The sequence below is a fragment of the Capra hircus genome, chromosome 25, assembly GCF_001704415.2.
Source record: "Capra hircus breed San Clemente chromosome 25, ASM170441v1, whole genome shotgun sequence".
Classification (NCBI taxonomy): domain Eukaryota; kingdom Metazoa; phylum Chordata; class Mammalia; order Artiodactyla; family Bovidae; genus Capra; species Capra hircus.
In genome coordinates this window covers 1,172,819-1,191,602 of record NC_030832.1, presented here as the reverse complement: position 1 = coordinate 1,191,602, position 18,784 = coordinate 1,172,819, and the positions used below count along the sequence as shown (strand labels likewise).

General features: G+C 51.1%; 1 protein-coding gene across 2 annotated transcripts in view; it reads right to left on the bottom strand.

Annotated features, from left to right (window-relative positions):
* Window positions 1-18,784, bottom strand: part of CRAMP1 (cramped chromatin regulator homolog 1) — a 44,506-nt gene that overhangs the window by 8,093 nt on the left and 17,629 nt on the right. For both annotated transcript variants that reach the window (XM_018040034.1, XM_018040033.1), the window contains exons 7-14: window positions 8,777-8,862; window positions 8,181-8,304; window positions 7,087-7,168; window positions 5,495-6,628; window positions 4,221-4,398; window positions 2,243-2,424; window positions 2,075-2,149; window positions 522-603 (exon numbers count right to left, since the gene is read on the bottom strand). In XM_018040034.1, the coding sequence (XP_017895523.1) occupies window positions 522-603; window positions 2,075-2,149; window positions 2,243-2,424; window positions 4,221-4,398; window positions 5,495-6,628; window positions 7,087-7,168; window positions 8,181-8,304; window positions 8,777-8,862 (1,943 nt within the window). The remainder of the gene's footprint in view (window positions 1-521; window positions 604-2,074; window positions 2,150-2,242; window positions 2,425-4,220; window positions 4,399-5,494; window positions 6,629-7,086; window positions 7,169-8,180; window positions 8,305-8,776; window positions 8,863-18,784) is intronic.

Genomic DNA, 18,784 nt, shown 5'->3' with positions numbered 1-18,784 from the left:
CCATTGAAAAGCAGGTGTGAGAAAAAGCCATTGACTGCTGTCTGGGTCTTGGGAAATGAAGACCGAAAGGATAAAGCATGGAATACGTGCTTCACTGAAGGAATCTCTCTGCATAAGATTCACTTCAAAGAGCAGAGGCCCCTCTGAGCTTGAGGGAGTACGGAGCGTAAGTCATGCCCCTACGGACTCACGTATCTGACTAAACGCCTGAAGACATCATGGACAGGGTGGACAAGAGACCCTTCTCTAAAGTGAACTGAGCACAGCACCCTGTCCAGGGCCATGTGAGCCCACCTGGGGAGGAAACTGCCTGCAAACCACTGGTCAGCAGTAAACACCTGCCTGCCCACACCACTGCCTGGGCCCACTGCCCACTGCAGCTGCACCCCCTGCGTGCGTTGATAGAATGGACCCAGGAAAGCCTGGAAGGTAACGCAGAGAGCCATGGGGACAGACGCCTGTGATTCCCCAAGTCGGGGCTGCGAGGAAAGGAAAGTTTCCTGAGGAGCCACGGTGCCCACCAGTCACGGAGGAATTCGACAGGATGGAGAAGGAGCAGACGTTGTGGGACTGGTTTTCGGATGGCCTCGGAAGCAGCGTTCTCTGTGGAGGGAAAACAGGCAGAGTGACCACCACCGGCTACGCGAAGCAGCCTCATCGCTGACGCTGCCAGCTGTCGATGTGACACGCTGACAGAGTGTGTCAGCCAGGGAGGCTGGAGGCGCGACAGCTCTGGGTGTACATGGGGGCCTCCCTGGGCTCTGCCCGGCGCCTTGAGCCGGTGCGCCGACTGTCCATGAGGTGAGAGGCCCTGGACCCCTGGCTAGCCTTGCGCCTCTTTGAAAGGGCCAGGCAGGACAGCCTGCGGCTCTGGCCCCGCGGTGTCTGTTGCGGCTACTCGCGTCCACCCCGCCGCTGTGAAAGCAGCCATGCACAGCAGGGAGCTGAAGGGCCAGGGCCGTGTGCTAGCGAGACCTACAAAGACTGGTAAGTGAAGGAACCACAAATGAATTGTGATTCCAGTTACGTGAAATGCTCAGAACTGGCAGCTCCCAAGAGACAGGAAGTGGCTCCAGGGTTGGGAGGGAGCGGTGCAGGTAACAGGTCGGGGTTCTGTTTGGGGCATGAGAAGGTTCTGGGATGATGCAGCAGGGGGCTGCATAACCCCACAAACATACTAAAACCCTGAACTGTATGCTTTAAACGGGCAGGCTTCCTTAGTATCAATAAAACTGTTGGCGAACAATACAAAATAGCCACAGGCAGGTGGCAAGGGTGTCCTGGCTGTGACACTGGGCTGCAGTGCGTCCTCCAAGCCAGGAAGTGTGCTCGCTCGTCCAGGGTGGAGGGTCTATGTATTTAACCAAATACACTAAGAATTAAATGCCCCAATGTTATATCAGGGTGCACAAAAAACATGGGGCACTTGGAATACATCTTCCTTTCTGAGGTCTGTGATGCAATCCCTCATTCCTAAATAAATGAATTCCAAAACAGGAACAGATTTCTGCATCTAGTAAAAGGAGAACTATGCATGAATCCACAAACATTCACCCATTTCCAAGCCTACAGTTCTTTCACCATCATCTCCCTCATCTGTCACCTCCACATAAAAACACCCCCTTCCTCCTGTGGCTCTCACATCCGGCTCTCCCCTGTGGGTCTCCATGGGTGCTCCCAGCTTCATGACGACGAGCCCAGGAGAGGTCTGGCCTCTGGCCGACCCATAAACCTTGCCAACTGCTTCCACTGACGTGTTTATAAATAGATGTTCTGAGAGCCTCAAATATAGTCCAATCTCAGACATTCTTGGAACCCAAATCCCTAGAACTTTCTGTCTTTTCTTCTAAGCAGTTTCATGCTGTGCTGAGACTGCCTTTATTTTCAGGTACAGTTACGATCGCTGTGACTACTCTATCTATCCTAATTATTAATAAGGAAGAGGAAAGGGTAAGGACCTCCCCACTTCACTTTGTAAACCTGAGACCCAGGAAGACACCAGCCTGTTCTGAGCAGCCTGGCCAGCGGGACGGGCCAGCCCTCAAGGAGGCGCGCAAGTGGGCGGGGTGCTGACCTGGACCACCAACGGCTTCCGCAGGTGCCGGTTCCGCAGCTTCCTGGGCTTTGGCAGGAAGAAGTCCGACTGCATCTGTGGGGAGACAGTGCTGGGCTGAGTGCGCCCTGTCCGCACCTGGGCGGCCTGGCAGCCGGGGGTGGGGTGGGGGAGGGGGAGCCCACTTACGCTGATGGAGCTCAGGTGCTGCCGGAATGTCAGCTCTGTCTCCTTGTTGGGAAAGAAGAGCTTTCCATGCCGGCTGTTGGGCGGCAACGTTGTTGGGACAGCAAAAAGGCCACCATCTGAGTCGCTGCTGCCCGTGCTGGCAGGACTGGCCACCAAGAGGGGCCTCGGAGGGTTTCTCAGACCTAGAGATGAAGAAGGGATGACGGCAATGCTCCCCGAGCACCACCACCAGTGCAGAAGGGCGTCCACCGGGAAGAAAATCAGAAAGGAATTCTTGACGACCCTATCTGCTATCCGAGAAAGAAATCTCCTGTATGTCCGTCCTCTAAGAAGCTGCTTTTCTCCTCCTCTCCCTGAAATTCTGGTCCTCACCAAGTAAGCACATCAGAGCTTTCCTTGACCTCTGCTGACCTCAGTGGAAGGGCAGATACACCTTCCGAGTCATCCAGTCTAGACCAGAGGTCAGCAAATGCTCTCTGGACACGGCCAGACAAGAAGTCAGCCTTGAGCACACGGTCTCTGCTGAACTCAGCACAAAAGCAGCCACAGACAACCTGTGAGCCGGTGGCAGTGTAAATAAAATAAAACTTTATTTACAACTTTATTTACAACCAGCAAGCTGTGGACCATGGTCCACTGATCCTCTTGGTCTTAGTCTGATTATACAGAAAAAAGACCCAAAGATAAAAGAACAAAATATTTATGAACTACTATTTGGGGACTCCGGGCTTCCCACATGGCATGGCAGTAAAGAATCTACCTGCCCATGCAGGAGACTTGAGATGAGGTTTCGATTTCTGGGTCAGATGATCCCCTGAAGGAGATGGTCAACCACTCCAGTATTCTTGCCTAGAGAATGCCATGGACAGAGGAGCCTGGCGGGCTACAGTCCATGGGGTCGCAAAAGTCGGCCATGGCTGAGCAACTGAACAACATTTGGGGACTCTGCTCACTGTTTTCATCACAGCCGCTGCTGCAGCTTATTTCATGGAAGAGACAGGTTCCCTTTCTTTGTTCTTTATTTGCAAATCTGTGAGGCTTAATTGACACACACAGTCCAGAGATCGTATCTTCCCAATGCCTGTCAGGATTCTAGAACTACAGGTGCCTTGGGCCAAAAGCATCCTCAATCAAGGAAAAATGTGGATACTTAAGAGTTCACAGAATCACAAAACTGAAGCCCAGAGAGAAGGTGGAGAAGACCATAGAGCCTACCTGCTGGCACCACCCTGGTTTAACTGATGACTGTGCCTCTGCTCTGAGGACAATGGGCTCAGAGTCTGCGGCTGCCCCACAGGGGGCCACAGCCAGAGAAAGACCAACACCAGGAGGGAAACAGAAAACACGGACGGCGGGAGAAGGGGGCCTGACCCTCCACCAGCGTCGCTCTTTAGAATGCGTGCAGAGAGAGCAATGCCAGCCACGACGATGTTTTTTTTTTTTTTCTAAAAAAAAACAGTAAGCAAATTGACGCCTTAGGGAAACGGGTTTTGTCTCTCCTGGGGTTTTATGCGCCACATAACCGAATAAAAGACCCTGAACAATTACTTCCCAAACAAACTGGGGACCAGCAGGTAGGCCAGTCTTGCTTTCCAAGATTTGTGTTCAGCTGGTGGGGAATCCCTTAACTGAAGGCCTCACTATTCTATTATTTCAGAGGAAAAGAAAAGCAGCCTTTCTAAGACCCAGAAAGAACCAACCCTCCTCAGGCTCTAAGCCACCAGTTCAGCATGACACAGAGGCTCCTGGTGACCTCAGAAGACAGATCCCCCAAGGTGAAGAGACTGGCCAGGGTCCCCCACATCTCCCGCCAGCTCCCACACAGTATCCCAGGGCTTTTGCACTGGGCCCTGCTCTCCCCTCCCCGCGAGGTGGTGGTGATTTCTCTACCCACACGCCATCCACCAGCCTGTGGCCAACACAGTGGAGCCCCAGGCCCCTGCAGGCCCAGCGCCGCATGTGACCATCTGAGCCTCACCTGAGGAGCAAGGTACGGAGCTGGGCGAGAAGGCCTTGCTGTGGCGGAGGGCAGCCTGGTTTCGGGGGCAGCGCGGGCTGCGGGAGCTGACGGTCACTACTTTTCCTGGCGGCGTCGTCGACTGCTCCTCTTGGGCGGGCCTCACGGAGGCTGTGGAGCCAGTGTTCGTCTCTGGAGCCTGGGACAGAAACGGGCCGAGACATTGGCCAACTCGGCACATGGACGATGCTTTTGGAGCAAGTGCCGGGGATGGTGACACAGAAATACACTTGAGTGTGGAGGGACAGCAGAGGGTCAGAGGTCACATGCCATGACACATGGTCAGCGTCCCAGGCCCCCAGGGAAACAGCTGCTGCCCTCTGGGAGCCCTCTGCCTTCACCGCCATGGTGGCAGACAGGCTGTACCCCACAGTGACAGGAGGGGACACTGAGCAGCAAGCCACAGGAACTCACCTTCTTAAAGCCTCTTCTGTGAATCAGAGAAAGGAAACACAAGAGTAATTTCTAAAGCTAAACACAAGCACGGCCAAAGAGCCCTCTGCGGAGTCAAAGCCCCCACCTCAGGGCTTTTGTGGGCCTGCCTGAGGCCACAGCTCCCGCCGGCCTGGCTGCCATCAAGTGCCTGGGCCCCTACCACACAGGCACCCCTTCCGCGCACCACGCCTGTGACTTCACCGCCCCGGCCCCCAGCACCACTGCTCTCCTGCCAGGACAGCTGACTCTTCCAGCCCATGTGGGGGCTCTGCTCGCTGCCCTCACCAAGGCGCACCCAGCAGGGCACCCTTTCCCAGGGCCATCGCAGCCACTGCCCCTCAAGCAGGAGCCTGGCGAGGAACCCCAGACCACTCCAACCAGCCACCTCCCGGGCAGCTGCCTACGAGGTCCCCGGGCCACATTCCACCCAGCCCAGCCCCTACCAAGCTCTGCTTGCTGCACCCCGGCTGTGCCCCCACCGTTCCCCCAGGAAGGCCTTTCCCAAGCACACTGAAACCTGCCCTGTTCCCAGCTCCGGGCCACGCTGCCCCCACGCCCGTCCGAGGCTCCTCCCCGTGGTCCACATGCTTAGGCATAGCGGCCTCCCCACAGCCAGGCACAGCGCAGCCTGCGTGAGCCCCGCAGGACAGGACAAAGGCCTGCACCACAGGGCACCAGGGCCCGGCACGCACCTCACCCCAGGGAACCACAGGCCACCCTCGGACCAGCTCCTCTGGGAGCCCCTGGGCCCGACCACCTGCCCCAAGGCCAGTCCCTCCTCTCTGGAGCACCCCACTTACCAGCCGGGGGTTGACCTCAGTGGAGATGAGCTTCAGCAGGCAGCTGAGGAGGCGCTGCTTGTGGGAGGCGGCGGGCAGGGGGCCGGAGCGGGGGCCTGGGGCGCCTGGGCCCAGCACGGCCAGCCAGTCGTACTCGAGCTGCAGCTTGCCGGGCTTGCCCATCATGAGGTAGACCTCAGCCAGCGTGAGGCCCTCGGCCGTCTGCAGGCTCCAGCCCTCCTCGCGCAGCTGCTGGGCCAGGCGGCTGGCCGGGACATCCTTCGGAGGCTTGGCCGCAGGCTGGCCCTGAGGCAGAGGGTCTGAGGGGCTCGCCTTCTCCTGAGGCTCCTCCGCAGGCGTGTCCACCAAGTCTTTAGTGCAGACGTCTGGCTGGAACCCAGGGCTGGACTGAGGCTCCGGGCCGGGCGGGCCGCGGACAGGGGACAGGGCCCTGGTCCGGGCGAGGTCGACCCCCTCCACGCTTCGGGCCTCTGGGGATGGCCAGGCTGTAGGCCGCGGGTCCACCTGGAGGCCCTGCTCGGGAATGATGAGGTCCTGGCAGGACTTCATGTAGCGGGGGAAGGGGTCCAGCAGGGACAGCTCGTCCTCCAGATCTGGGAGCTGGCCGCAGGAACAAGCTGGTGCCCCGGGCTCTCGGGCGGGGCCGTCCCCGCCCTCTGCAGCGGTGGTCGCTGGGGTCTTCTCAAGCTGCCCCCCAGCATCCTGCAGCCCTGGAGGGAGCCCGTCGGAGGCGTCTGGGCTGCTGAAACTTGCGGCAGCCCCCTCCCCAGGGGCACTTTCTGGGGAACTCTCCCCGGAGCTCTGTGAGGCGTCGGTGGAGGGAGGGGGCCGCCCTCCGGCCTTGGCCTCGGAAACGGCCCTCGGGCACTTCAGCTGACCCCTGGCTGTGCCCTGCCCGCTCTGGATGCCCAGGATCTGGGCCGGCGGCAGGGTGTGGGTGTCCTTGGCGCTCTGCTTGCACCGGCCGCCCTCCTGCCAGTGTACCGTGCAGAAGGCCTTGGAGTGCACCACACGGGCCACGCCTGGCAGCGGCGTCAGAGTGCAGTTCTCTCCCGGGAACAAGTGCAGCGCCACCTTCTCCTGCGGCGGCTCCGAGAACGAGTCCTGCAACTGCCGCTCCTCCAGCGTCTTCCGCTGAGCCCACCGTTAAGGATCCAGCTCACGCCCCCAGGCCACTGGGCCTCGGGGAGACAGGAGGGGCACTTCCTTCTGTAGGGGCCCCACACCCATCACCTGCCCTCTGGGCTGGGGACCGCGAAGGACATGGAGACGGAGAGCTGAACTCAGTCATTTCCCTCAACCTGCTGGCAGGGGTGCCTTGGCCACAGCCCATGGGCCACACAGCAGCCATTCAGGCACGGAGGGCTGTTATGACAAGAGTTCTCACACTGCGAGGAAGTCACAAAGGGGGCTCAGACCTCGAGCCCAGAGGGTGGAGGGCTGTGTGCTTTAGCTCTGTTCCGCGCCTCCCCATGGCCCAAACGCTACGCCCCCGGGCTCTGCCGCGAAGCCAGGACTGAGATGGAGGCGCCCCCAGTCTCAGGCAGCAGGTGCTGTGGGGTCCCAGGGCCGCTTCAGTAAGAAAAAGATACGATTCGAACTTCGTGAAGCGCCCACTTCTGCTTCAGGAACTCAATGAGGCTGGAGACCTTCCGATGTAGCTCCACGATCATCCTGCACAGAATGACAGACAGAGGCAGGGGCTGGGATGTGCGGGCCCTTCTGGGAGTCCTGGAGGCTGTGGTGCTAAGACGCTGCCAGGATCTCAAGGCCTGAGCCACAGTGTCCCTGCAGAGCCCCTGGCTCCTTTCCTAACACCAACCCTTTAAACAGAAAACTGGAGGCCCACGTGAAACTGCGAGAAAAAGTAGGAGGACCCAAGTGCCCCTTTACGGGACGAGTCCTCACCAGGACAGGGCCTGGCACAACGGCCCTGCTCTCCTACCAGCTCCTTCAGGAGTCAGACTGGGTCCAGCCTTAATGAAACCCAAGAAAATAAAAAGATGTATGGGAGGAATGAAATCCTGACCCAGGCTACGACACAGATGAACCCTGAGACCACAATGCTCACTGAGAGAGGTCAGACACAAAGGACCCACGTACAGTTTCTGCTGACGTCAAACGTCCAGCACTGGTGAATCTACAAGGACCAGCGTAGGGAGGCTGGTGGGGCCTGGGGAAGGGGCAGGCGGATGGGGAGTGAGTGTTAGGTGGGCATGGGGTTTCCTCTTGGGGGATGAAAATTTCTGCAACCAGAGGTCACGGCTATACCACACTGTGAAGGTGCCCAATGCCCTGAACGGGGCCCTTAAAAGAGCCCGAAGAGCCCGCAGTTAATCTACAAAATAACGAGAACTGGCGAATGACCCATTCTTGGGTGCCTGGTGCATAGCCAGACACACATCAGGGACACAGCAGGAGAAAAAAGGGAGCGGGGTCTCAGGGAAAGAGGAGGGAAGACCCTGAAGCTGTCGGCCTGTGACCACGTGATGCATTCACACCGTCAGCCTGCAAAACTCCAGCCAGCGACGCAAACGCAGCTCCGGAGTCCGAGGACCCTGTGCCGAGGCAGCCCTCACACTACCCTCAGGTGGAGCCGGGGCATCGGGGTGGCTGCTGCTCCCCCAGGGGCCCCTCTAGCCCTGTCCCTTGCAGCTCGCTCCCCTCCAAACGTCGAGCGCCTCACCTGAGCCGCGGATTCTGGGCGAGGCTCTGCACGCGGGCCCAGGCGTGGTTGTTCCGTGGCTGCAGCTCCACAGGGACTCTCAGGGGCAGGCGCACTGGCTTCTGGTCTTCTTCGTCACTCAGGCCTGCGATAGGAAGGGGCTTTAGAGCCGTCTGTCCGGGTACAGACGGACCTCGATGATAAGGTGAAGCTCTTGGTCGGACTGCTAAGGTGCCCAGAGAGGAGGAGGGGCAAGCAGCCCTGGGGAACGCTGGAGAAGGTAGGGCGGGGAGCGGCCCTACATCTGCCACAGCCACCGCATGCCCGCTGTGCCAGGCCCTGTCCTGGCCACAGGAGACTCGCCCTGACACCTCCAATGCACCCTCTCAGGACAGCTGGGGCTTCAGAGCTGGACTAGAAGCCTGAGTGGACACATCACTGCGCCTGGAGTCGCGGTCCAGGAGCAATCACCCAGGCTCGGCCGCCACGGGACGCCGTGGGACGTTTTCAGCTCAGGCTGGAAATCACTAAATGCAGGTGTCCAGCAAGCCTCCCTGACGGGAATGGGCCCTCAACGCCCGGCCTGGCCCGCCCCAGCGGAGCTGCGTCTGACGTACCATCGGGGTCACAGAGTTTCTTCAGGGCGCGGCACATGGGTGCTTTGATCCGCAGGTTCCTCCCTTTGTACCGGACTGTGGTGGCCCTGGGAGAGGGGTTGAAGGAGCGCTGAGGCCTCAGAGTAGAGTCACTCCCACCCTGTGCAGTGATGGAGGGCCCCGGCCGAGCACACAGCCTGGCCTCCGGGGGTTCTGCTCAGCCCCATGAGAGGGCCCCTGCAGAAGCTCCCAGGATTGCAGGCAGATGGACGTCGCACGACAGACGACAAGGCTGGCTCTGGACCTCCCTGAGCAGGCAGCACGCCACAAAGGGGGTGCCCACCGCTCAGGATGCGCCCTGCCCTCCTGCCTGGCCACAAGTACCCGCCACTGCCCACCCAACAGCCTGCTCCCGGCGGGGGGGACCTGCCCCGCCCCCACCCCAGAGCAGATGGGCTCACCCCCTCTGTGTGACCTCTCAACCCACCCCACCTCTGCCCATCAGGAACGTCACTCAGGCCTCTGCAAACCACACTGGGGGTCGAGTGGAGGCTGGGGCCCTGGAAGCCAGCAGGTGGGGGTGCTACATGCTTGCGGTCCCGCACTGACCTGCAGCGGGCCCAGATTCAGTGGGGCCTGCCCTACATGTCACAGCTGTGGGTGACTCTCTCTCTGAACACTGCTGTGGCAGCAATTTATACAATGTTCAAATTACATAAAGAAATACTACTAGTAACTAATTAAAGAAAAATAAAAGCCACAAAAAATAGCTCCCTCTGAAAACACATTTGGTACACTTTGGCAATACTCAATAAAGGTAGATTGGCAGACAATTATGAAAGATTGGGGGTGATCAGGAAGGCCCCTGCTGCCTTTATGTTCTTGCTCCACTTGAAAACAGGAAATCACAAACGACGTGTCTTGGCTAGAACTTCCAAATAAAACCACCACAAGACTCCATGGAGCAAGCCCCTAAGAAAACACATTGGCCAGCCACCCAATAGTTGGTGAACAAACACAAGTTTATGTTTTACAAAAGGTTCAAGGCTGATATCTATTGTTTTTATGACTGCTTTGATTTTTTTACCTATTTTAAAAATTGAACTACAATAGTGTGTTAGTTTCAGCAGCCTAGTAAAGAGATTAGGCTATACATGTATATATTCTTTTCTGGTTCTCACAAGATGTCACTATTACAAGATACTGAACACAGTTCCCTCTGCTACACAATAACTCCCTATTTGTTTTACATATGGTACTGTGTATCTGCTAACCGCCAACTCTTTTAACTTTTATCCCTCCACCCCCCTACCCTCTGGTAACCATAAGTTTGTTTCCTACATCTATGAATCTGTTTCTGTTTCGTAAATAAGTCCATTTGTATTATTTTTTAGATTCCACCAATGGACATGAGTTTGGGCAAACTCCGGGAGACGGTGAAGGACAGGGAAGCCTGGCGTGCTGCAGGCCATGGGGCTGAAAAGTTGGACACAACTGAGTGACTGAACAACACTGTTGGTAATGTTTGGCCTATATTCTCTGCTAGGAGCTTGATAGTGCTGTGTCTTGTATTTACATTTTCAAGCCATTTTGAGTTTGGTTTTGTATATGGTGTGAAGGTGTGCCTTAACTTCATTGGTTTACATGTGACTGACTGTCCAGCTGTCCCAATACCACTTGCTGAAGAGACTGTCTTCTCGCCATTGTGTACTCTTGCCTCCTTTCTCAAAGGTGAATGGACCGTGGTGTGTGGGTTTATTTCTGGGCTCTCCATTCTCTCCCACTCATCCAAAGGTCTGTCTTTCCACGAAGATCACACACAGTTTTGATTACTGTAGCTTTGTAGCATTGTCTGAAGTCTGGGAGGGTTATGCCTCTAGCTTTGCTGTTTTCCCTCAGAATTGCTTTGGCAATTCTGGGTCTTTCTGGTTTCATACAAATTTTAGGATTACTTGTTCTCATTTGGTGAAAAACATATGGGTAATTTCATAGGGATCACGTTAAACCTACAGATTGCTTTGTCCAGTATGGCCATGTTAACTATGTTAATTCCTCCACTCCAAAGGCATGGGATATCTTTCCGTTTCCTTGAATCATCTTCGACTTCCTTTAATCAGTGTTTCATAGTTTTCAACATAGAAATTTTTTACCTCCCTGGTCAAGTTTTGGAGAAGGAAATGGCAACCTACTCCAGTGTTTTTGCCTAGAGAATCCCTCTGGGGTCGCAGAGTTGGACACGACTGAAGCGACTTAGCAGCAGCAGCAGGTCAGATTTCTAAAATTTTAATTTTTTTTCACGCGATTTTAAGCACGATTTACTCTTTCTACCCTTGACCTTAACCAAAGGCTGAGAAGCTATTTTTACTCTTTCTGGTATTTCAGTGTAAAGAAAGGCCACGGATTTCTGTGTATTAACCTCATGTCCTACTATGTTACTGAATTCACTTTATAAGTTTGGGTGGCTTTTGCGTGGAGTCTTTAGGGTTTTCTATACAGAGTCGTCATCTGCACTATGATGACAACTTCGCCTCTTCCCTTCCAGTCTGGATGTCTTCTCTTTCTTTTTCCTGACTGTTTTGGCTATGAGTTCCAATAGATGATGACAGTGGGATCCTTGCCTTCTTCCAGAAGTTAACAGGAAGGCTTTCAGCTTCTCATTGTTCAGCACTATGTTGGCTATAGGTCTGTCTAGATTGGTTTTTATGTTGAAACGCTTCCTCCATACCTACTTTGGTGAGAGTCAAATGCTTTTTCTCCGTCTGAGATGACTGCATGGTCTTTTCTGCTGATGTGGTTAGTCACGTTGACTGACTCACATGTGTTGAACCATCCTAGGGACTCTGGGACAAATCCAACTTGATTGTAGCATATGATCTTTTATGTATGTTGTTGGATTTGGTTTGCTAATATTGTGCTGAGAGTTTTCCATCTGAATTCATCTAAGATATGGCCGGTCATCATTTTTTGGTATTGGCCTGGATTTATATCAGGCTGATGGAACATTCACAGATTGACTTTGGAAGTGTTTCCTCCCCTCAGCCTTCTGGAAGAGTATGAGAAGGATTAATGTAAGTTCTTGGTATGTTTGGCAGAATTCTCCAGTGAAGCCATCTGTTTGCACGGAGCTTTTTTTTTAATTGGAAGTTTCTGCTGTACAGCAAGTGAATCAGTTATAGTATCTATATACACAAATGCTGCTGTTGCAGATTAGTCTCTTCAGTTGTGTCCGACTCTATGCGACCCAACAGACTGCAGCCTGCCAGGCTCCTCTGTCCATGTGATTCTCTAGGCAAGAGTACTGGAGTGGGTTGCCATTCCCCCCTAATTCAGGTGATCTTCCCAACCCAGGGATTGAACCCAGGTGTCCTGCATTCCAGACAGATTCTTTACTGCTGAGCCACCAGGGAAGCCCATATATATATACACATACCCTCTTTTTAAAATTTCCTTCCTATTTAAGTCACCACAATGCACTGACTTCCCTATGCCATACAGTAGGTTCTCACTAGTTATCTATCTTATACATATGAAGAGAGTTTTAAAATTACGGATTCTGTTTCACTTCCAGTGACTGGTCTATTCAAATTATGTTTCTTTTCGATTCAGTTTTGATGGGCTGTTACAGCTAGGTTGTTCATTTCGCTGGTATGTAACTTTTCATGTTTATTTAACTTATATGCAGAGTACATCATGAGAAACACTGGGCTGGATGAAGCACAAACTGGAATTAAGACTGCCGAAATATCAATAACCTCAGATATGCAGATGACACCACCCTTACGGCAGAAAGTGAAGAACTAAAGAGCCTCTTGATGAAAGTCAAAGAGGAGAGTGAGAAAGTTGGCTTGAAGCTCAACATTCAGAATACAAAGATCATGGCATCTGGTCCCATCACTTCACGGTGAATAGATGGGGAAATAGTGGAAACAGTGGCAGACTATTTTTTGGGGCTCCAAAATCACTGCAGATGGTGAGTATGGCCATGAAATTAAAAGATGCTTGCTCCGTGGAAGAAAAGTTATGACCAAACTAGACAGCATATTAAAAAGTAGAGACATTACTTTGCCAACAAAGGTCCTTCTAGTCAAAGTTTTGGTTTTTCCAGTAGTCATGCATGGATGTGAGAGTTGGACTATAAAGAAAGCTGAGTGCCGAAGAATTGATGCTTTTGAACTGTGGTATTGGAGAAGACTCTTGAGAGTCCCTTGGACTGCAAGGAGATCCAACCAGTCCATCCCAAAGGAAAGCAGTCCTGAATATTCATTGGAAGGACTGACGGTGAAGCTGAAACTCCAATACTTTGGCCACCTGCTGCGAAGAACTGATTCATCTGAAAAGACCCTGATGCTGGGAAAGATTGAAGGCAGGAGGAGAAGGGGACAAGAGGATGAGATTGTTGGATGGCATCACCAACTCAATGGACCTGAGTTTGAGTACAAACTACACGAGTTGGTGATGGACAAGGAGGCCTGGTGTACTGCAGTCAATCTATGGGGTTGCAAAGAGTCGGACCCAACAGCAACTGACATGATATTTTCTAATGATTTTTTAAATATTTCTGAAGTGTCAGTTGCCGTTTCTTCTCTCTTCTTACCTCATTTGGGTCATCTCTTTATTCTTCTTGGTGAGCCTGGCTAGAGACTTATCAATATTTTTGTCCTTTTAAAATCCCAACTCTTGGTTTTATTGACTTTTTTCCTATTGTTTAATTTCTATTTATGTCCTCTCTGATCTTTATTCTGCTGACTTCACGTTTTGTTTGTTCTTCTTTCTCTAATTCTTTTAGGTGGTAGGTTAGGTTTATTTGGGTTTTTCTTGTTGTTTTTTTTTTTTTGACAAGGGCCTGTATGACTATGAACTTTTCAGGACTGCTTCTGCTATATCCATGGACTTCATATGGTTGTTTTCACTGCCTTTTGTCTTTAGGAGTTTCTCTTTGATTTCATCTCTGACCTATTGATGATTTTTAGTAGCACTGTTTACTCTGTGTGTAATCATTTTTTCCTCAATTCCCTTTCTGTGGTTGATTTCTAATTTCATGCAGTTGTGATCAGAAAAGATGCTTGCAATAATTTGTTCTCTTAAACATGTTGAGATTTGTTCTATGTCCTACTATGTGGTCTATCCTAGAGAATATTCCATGGATAATTATAAAGAATGTATATTCTGGGTTTTTTTGGATGTAGTGTCCTGTAGCTATCAATTAAGTCTAACTGTTCTATTGTGTCATTTAGGATCTCTGTTGCCTCACTGATTTTCTCTCTAGAAAATATGTCTACAATGTCAGTGCGGTATTAAAGTCGCCTACTATTATTGCATTCCATCAATTCTCCCTTTGTGTCTGTCAGTACTTGGTTTTTCACTTTTTTGTTTCTGGCTGTGCTGGGTGTGCATTGCGGCATGTGAGCTTTCTCCAGCTGCAGTGCAAGGGCTTCACGCTGCAATGCACAGACTTCCCTTATTGCAGAGCACGAGTTCTAGAGAACATAGGCTCAGTAGTTGCAGCATGTGGGATCTTAGTTCCTGAACCAGGGATTGAACCAGGGCCATGGCAGTGAAAGCACCAAGTCTTAACCACCAGACTACCAAGAATTCCCTATTGCTTTTAACACTTATTTTGTCTGATATGAGTAGTGTGACCTCCATTTTCTCATCATTTCTCATATGAAATATCTTTTTCCATCCACTCACTTTCAATCTCTGTGTCTTTCCCTCTAAAGTGGATCTCTTATAGGTAGCCTATTGTAAGTTCTGACACTTTGTATCTTTTGATCAGAGCATTTAGTCCACTGACATTTAAAGCAACTACTGATAAGTATGTATTTATTGCCATTTAAATCTTGTTTTCCAGCAAATTTTATATTTCTTTTTGGTGTTGCTTTGCACTTTTCATTTTCCCTTTTGTGGCCTGATGGGTTTTTTTGGTCTCATTCTCAAGTTCCTTTCTGTTTGGTTTTGGTGAATCTACTCCTTGTTTTTGATTTGTGATTACCTTGGTTCTCAAATATGTGAACCCAGAAATGTATCTACCAGCTTTACACTGGCAGTCATATAAATTCAAATACATTTCAAAAGATCTATACTTCCTTATTCCCCTCCCCCATATTTTGTGATTTTGAGGTCTTACCTTGCATCTTCATGTTTATCCTTTGCTGTTCATTGTAGTTATAATCGCTTTCACAGAATTTATTTTTAAATCTATATACTAGCTTATCTAAAGTGATCTTTAGTCCTTTTAATAGATTTCTCTTTCTTATTTTGATATTTCCCTTTCCTATAGAGTCCTGCTTCTCTTTTTATTTAGAAAGGACCTCTTACTATTCCTTTTAGGATAGGTTTAGTATCACAAACACTAAATTCCTTTAGTATTTGCTTGTCTGTGAAGGTCGCTCTCCTTCAGCTCCAAATGATCATCTTGCTGGGTTGAGTATCCTAGATGGCAGGTTTTTCCCTATCAGGACTCTGAATTTATTTTGCCACTCCGTTCTAGCCTGGACCATTTCTGTAGAGAAATCAGCTGATAGCCTTGTGGGGGTTTCTTCGTAACTGACTCTTTGTTTCTCTCTTGCTGCCTTTAGAATCCTCTCTTTCTCTCTTGTCATGATGTGCCCTGGAGTAGGTCTGTTTGGGTTCTTGTTGTTTGGGACCCTCTGTGCTTCTGGTCCCTTAGAAACTGTTTCCCACTTTAGGCTCGGAAAGCTCTCAAATGCATTTTGGATCCCCCTCTCTCCTTCTTCTCCTCTGGGCCCCTTTCACGCACAGACTGGCATCACACTATCCCGCTGATCCTGTATGCTGCTTGGCTTTTTCACTTGTCTGTTCTGAGTGGGTGATTTCTGTTATTCTGCCTTCCAGATCAATTATTCCTTCTTCTGAATTATTTAATTAACTGTTTACTGTCTTTAGCTCAGTTTTCATCTTAGTAATTTGATTATCTAATTTTGATTGGCTCCTCTTTATATTCTCTAGATCCTTATGCCAGTGATCTGCATTTCTAATGAAAGCCTTTCTTAATTCCTTCAGCATTTTTATTACCTCCTTTTTGAGCATGGGGTAGACTAGAAAGGTGTATTTCATTATTTGTTCTCTCAGGAGATTTCTCTCATCCTTTTTTTTTTTTAAGGATTTAAACGTCTTATTCTTACAAGTCACAACTGATGAACACAAAAGCTTCCCACATGGGCACCACTTAGCAGGAGGAACTGTCCCAGGAGAAGGGTGGTGGAACAAGTAGAAACCTGAGCAGCCCAGAGTCCACGGTGGAGTGGGGTCAGGGCCCGAGGGCCTCAGACAGAGGCGTTCCAGCAGCCACAGCCCATGTACTCAATGATCCAGTCCACCGCCAGCCTGCTTTGGGGACCCAGCAAATATGGCTCGACCAAAACTGGTGTCTCGTGTTTGAATGCACCACAGGAAGCAGAGGTTCTCATACCCCGGCCCTTTCCATTCTGTGATCAGGTTTTATCTTCACAGCCTTCTTTAACATAATATTCATACAGGCCTCTACTTAGGGCTTTCTGCTTATAGAAGAGGTCAAAAATAGAGGGGCTTTCTGGCAGTGGATACTGAAGGTGAGGTTCCACTTTCCTTTTCCCTCCTCAGGTTCTGTTTCAGCGCCTGTCATCTTTGGAGCCAATCCACCCAACACTGGCTTCATTAACTAATAGTCACCCAGGAGAGCTTTTCAGCTCTTTCTGACTCTAGGCAGTCTTTCCCATAAGATAATGTGCAAAGATCTTAGGGTCTGTTTGTTAAGAGTGTAGCTGAAAGACCCCTGTGTCCAGTTACAGGCATGGGTTGTTATTCAGCTCTACCAGTCCCTCCATGACTCAGGGGAGATCACATTCCCTCTCTGGTCCTTGGTCTGATCAGAACCTCTGTCACCACTGGATGCCCCTTCTCTATACTCTTGTTCTTTTAACTGAGAGTAGTTCCTCTGGTTTTTCCTTTAACTTAAATTTCTCTGAGCTTGTGAATTTAGGAGAAACAGTTATCTGGGCAGGCAGACCCCAGGAGCCAGCTCCCCTCACCGCTGTGTCAGAAGGCGAGGTTGAGAGAGGATGAGAGCCTGCAGGGAACATGGTCTCCACTGAGACCAAGTGCTTGAGACTGAACCCCCTCAACTGTGGGGAAACACACACAGCAGAGCACTCCCAGCATGTTCTGATGATGCTGGAGTGGGAACCAAGAAAAACGGGTTAGTTCTTACACAGCTCCCCCCAACAAAGAGTTCTGCAACAAGTGGACATTCCTGCCCCTCCATCCCAGACAAACACAACAGCAGCAGCAAGATTTAAAGAGCTGGGGAGCCATGTCATGTGGTACCTGTATTTGTGATAACCACATTTTACGTTAAACTGCTGTTTTGGGACTTCCTTTTTTTTAAGAGAAATTGAACAGGGCCTGCTTTATGACTAGAGACCATTCTGAGGTTACGATCCCTTTCCTCTTCTCACAAATCAGAGTTCTAGGAGTGGCTGGAGGCTGGAGCCAGCACAGGGAGGCCTGGCCCTACCCAGACTGGGGAGGAGCACGTGCAGGAGAATCAGGCCCGGTCCTGCTCACACAGAGCGATGGAGAGACCCCTCTGAGTCCTCCACCAGTGACTTCAACAGAACAGGCAACAGAGTACCTCTTCTGTGTGCATGGGAGTCGAGCTTTCCTCTCTTATATTTTTCATTTACTTCTCTGCAAAGTTAACTTGATAAGTCTAATAAACATGTGCCAAATTCTATGCTGCTGGGTCTGCGACCAATGTAATGAGATTTAATTTTAGAGCTTTTCTCAATTCATTTGCTCCTTAATCTAATTCTACAATTTTATAATGAAGGGAGATAGACAGTTATTTGGAAACAGTCTACATGAGAGGCAGGGATGGGAAGTGAGATAAATACTCAATGTTCTGATGTCAAGGACTAGTTTTTCCACAGGCACCTTCCTAACTCCCCCCAACTCTCTCACTTTTACAGGATTTTTGCTTTGTTCTTCAAAACTGATGTCTGTTGTCAAAAGAACACACAATACATCAATGGAGCAGAATTTAAAGTGTGGAAACAGACCCAACGGTACAGTCAACAGACCTTAGATGAGGGTGAAAAAGCAGCGAATAGGGGAAGCAAGTGGGGCCAGTCCCACTGGACACACCCACAGGCCACAAATTGGACCTCAGCACAAACGACATGGTGTCCACCAAAGTCAATTCAGAGTGGATTTGTATATCAAACCATAAAACTTTAAGAAAAAAACACTGGAAAAAATCTTGTGAACTTGAGTTCAGCAAAGACTTCTCTGGCATACTAAAAGCATGATCCAAATACGAAAGAAGCAACAAAACAGCAGACTGGACTACGCCACAGCTGAAAAAGGCCACCCTGTGAGGCCACTGATAAAGCCACTAAGATGAACCACAGACTGGGGGGAGACGTCTGCAAGTCACTTGCCTGGCACAAGGCTTGTCTGGAACAAATGAAAGATATTCAAAACTCAGTGCGCACAAGACCTGAAGTGGCACCCCACAAGAGACGACCAGTGAGTCTTCAGAAGGTGTTCAATACCAGCCCTCAGGGAAATGAAGTGAAAAACCACAGTGAGACACCCCTTCACCAGCGAAGTGGCTCAGAAGATCAGACAGTCTGAGCACACCCAGCGTGGGGCATGTGGGGGCGCCCGGAAGCCTCCCTGGAAGGCAAGCTGGCAGTCCCCTGTAAGGTCTGCACACACACCCACCACTCCTTCCCTGGGAATCTACGACAAATGTTGGACTCAATGGCCAGTCCTTCACGCTCCATAAACTGCCTGTGTCCTTCACCAGGGAGTGGGGGAAGGATGAACGGACCATGGATCCACACAGCCACAGGGATGACGCTCCAGGGAAGCCTCATGCACATACCACCACTCGAACCTTTAGGTCCTGGAGCCGACACAGCTCCCACCCGACAGGCACAAGGCTGGCATGAGGGCAGGCAGGTCTGACACTGACGGTGGATGGGGGTAATGAACAACACTGGGGCCGGGGCCACTGGCCTCCAA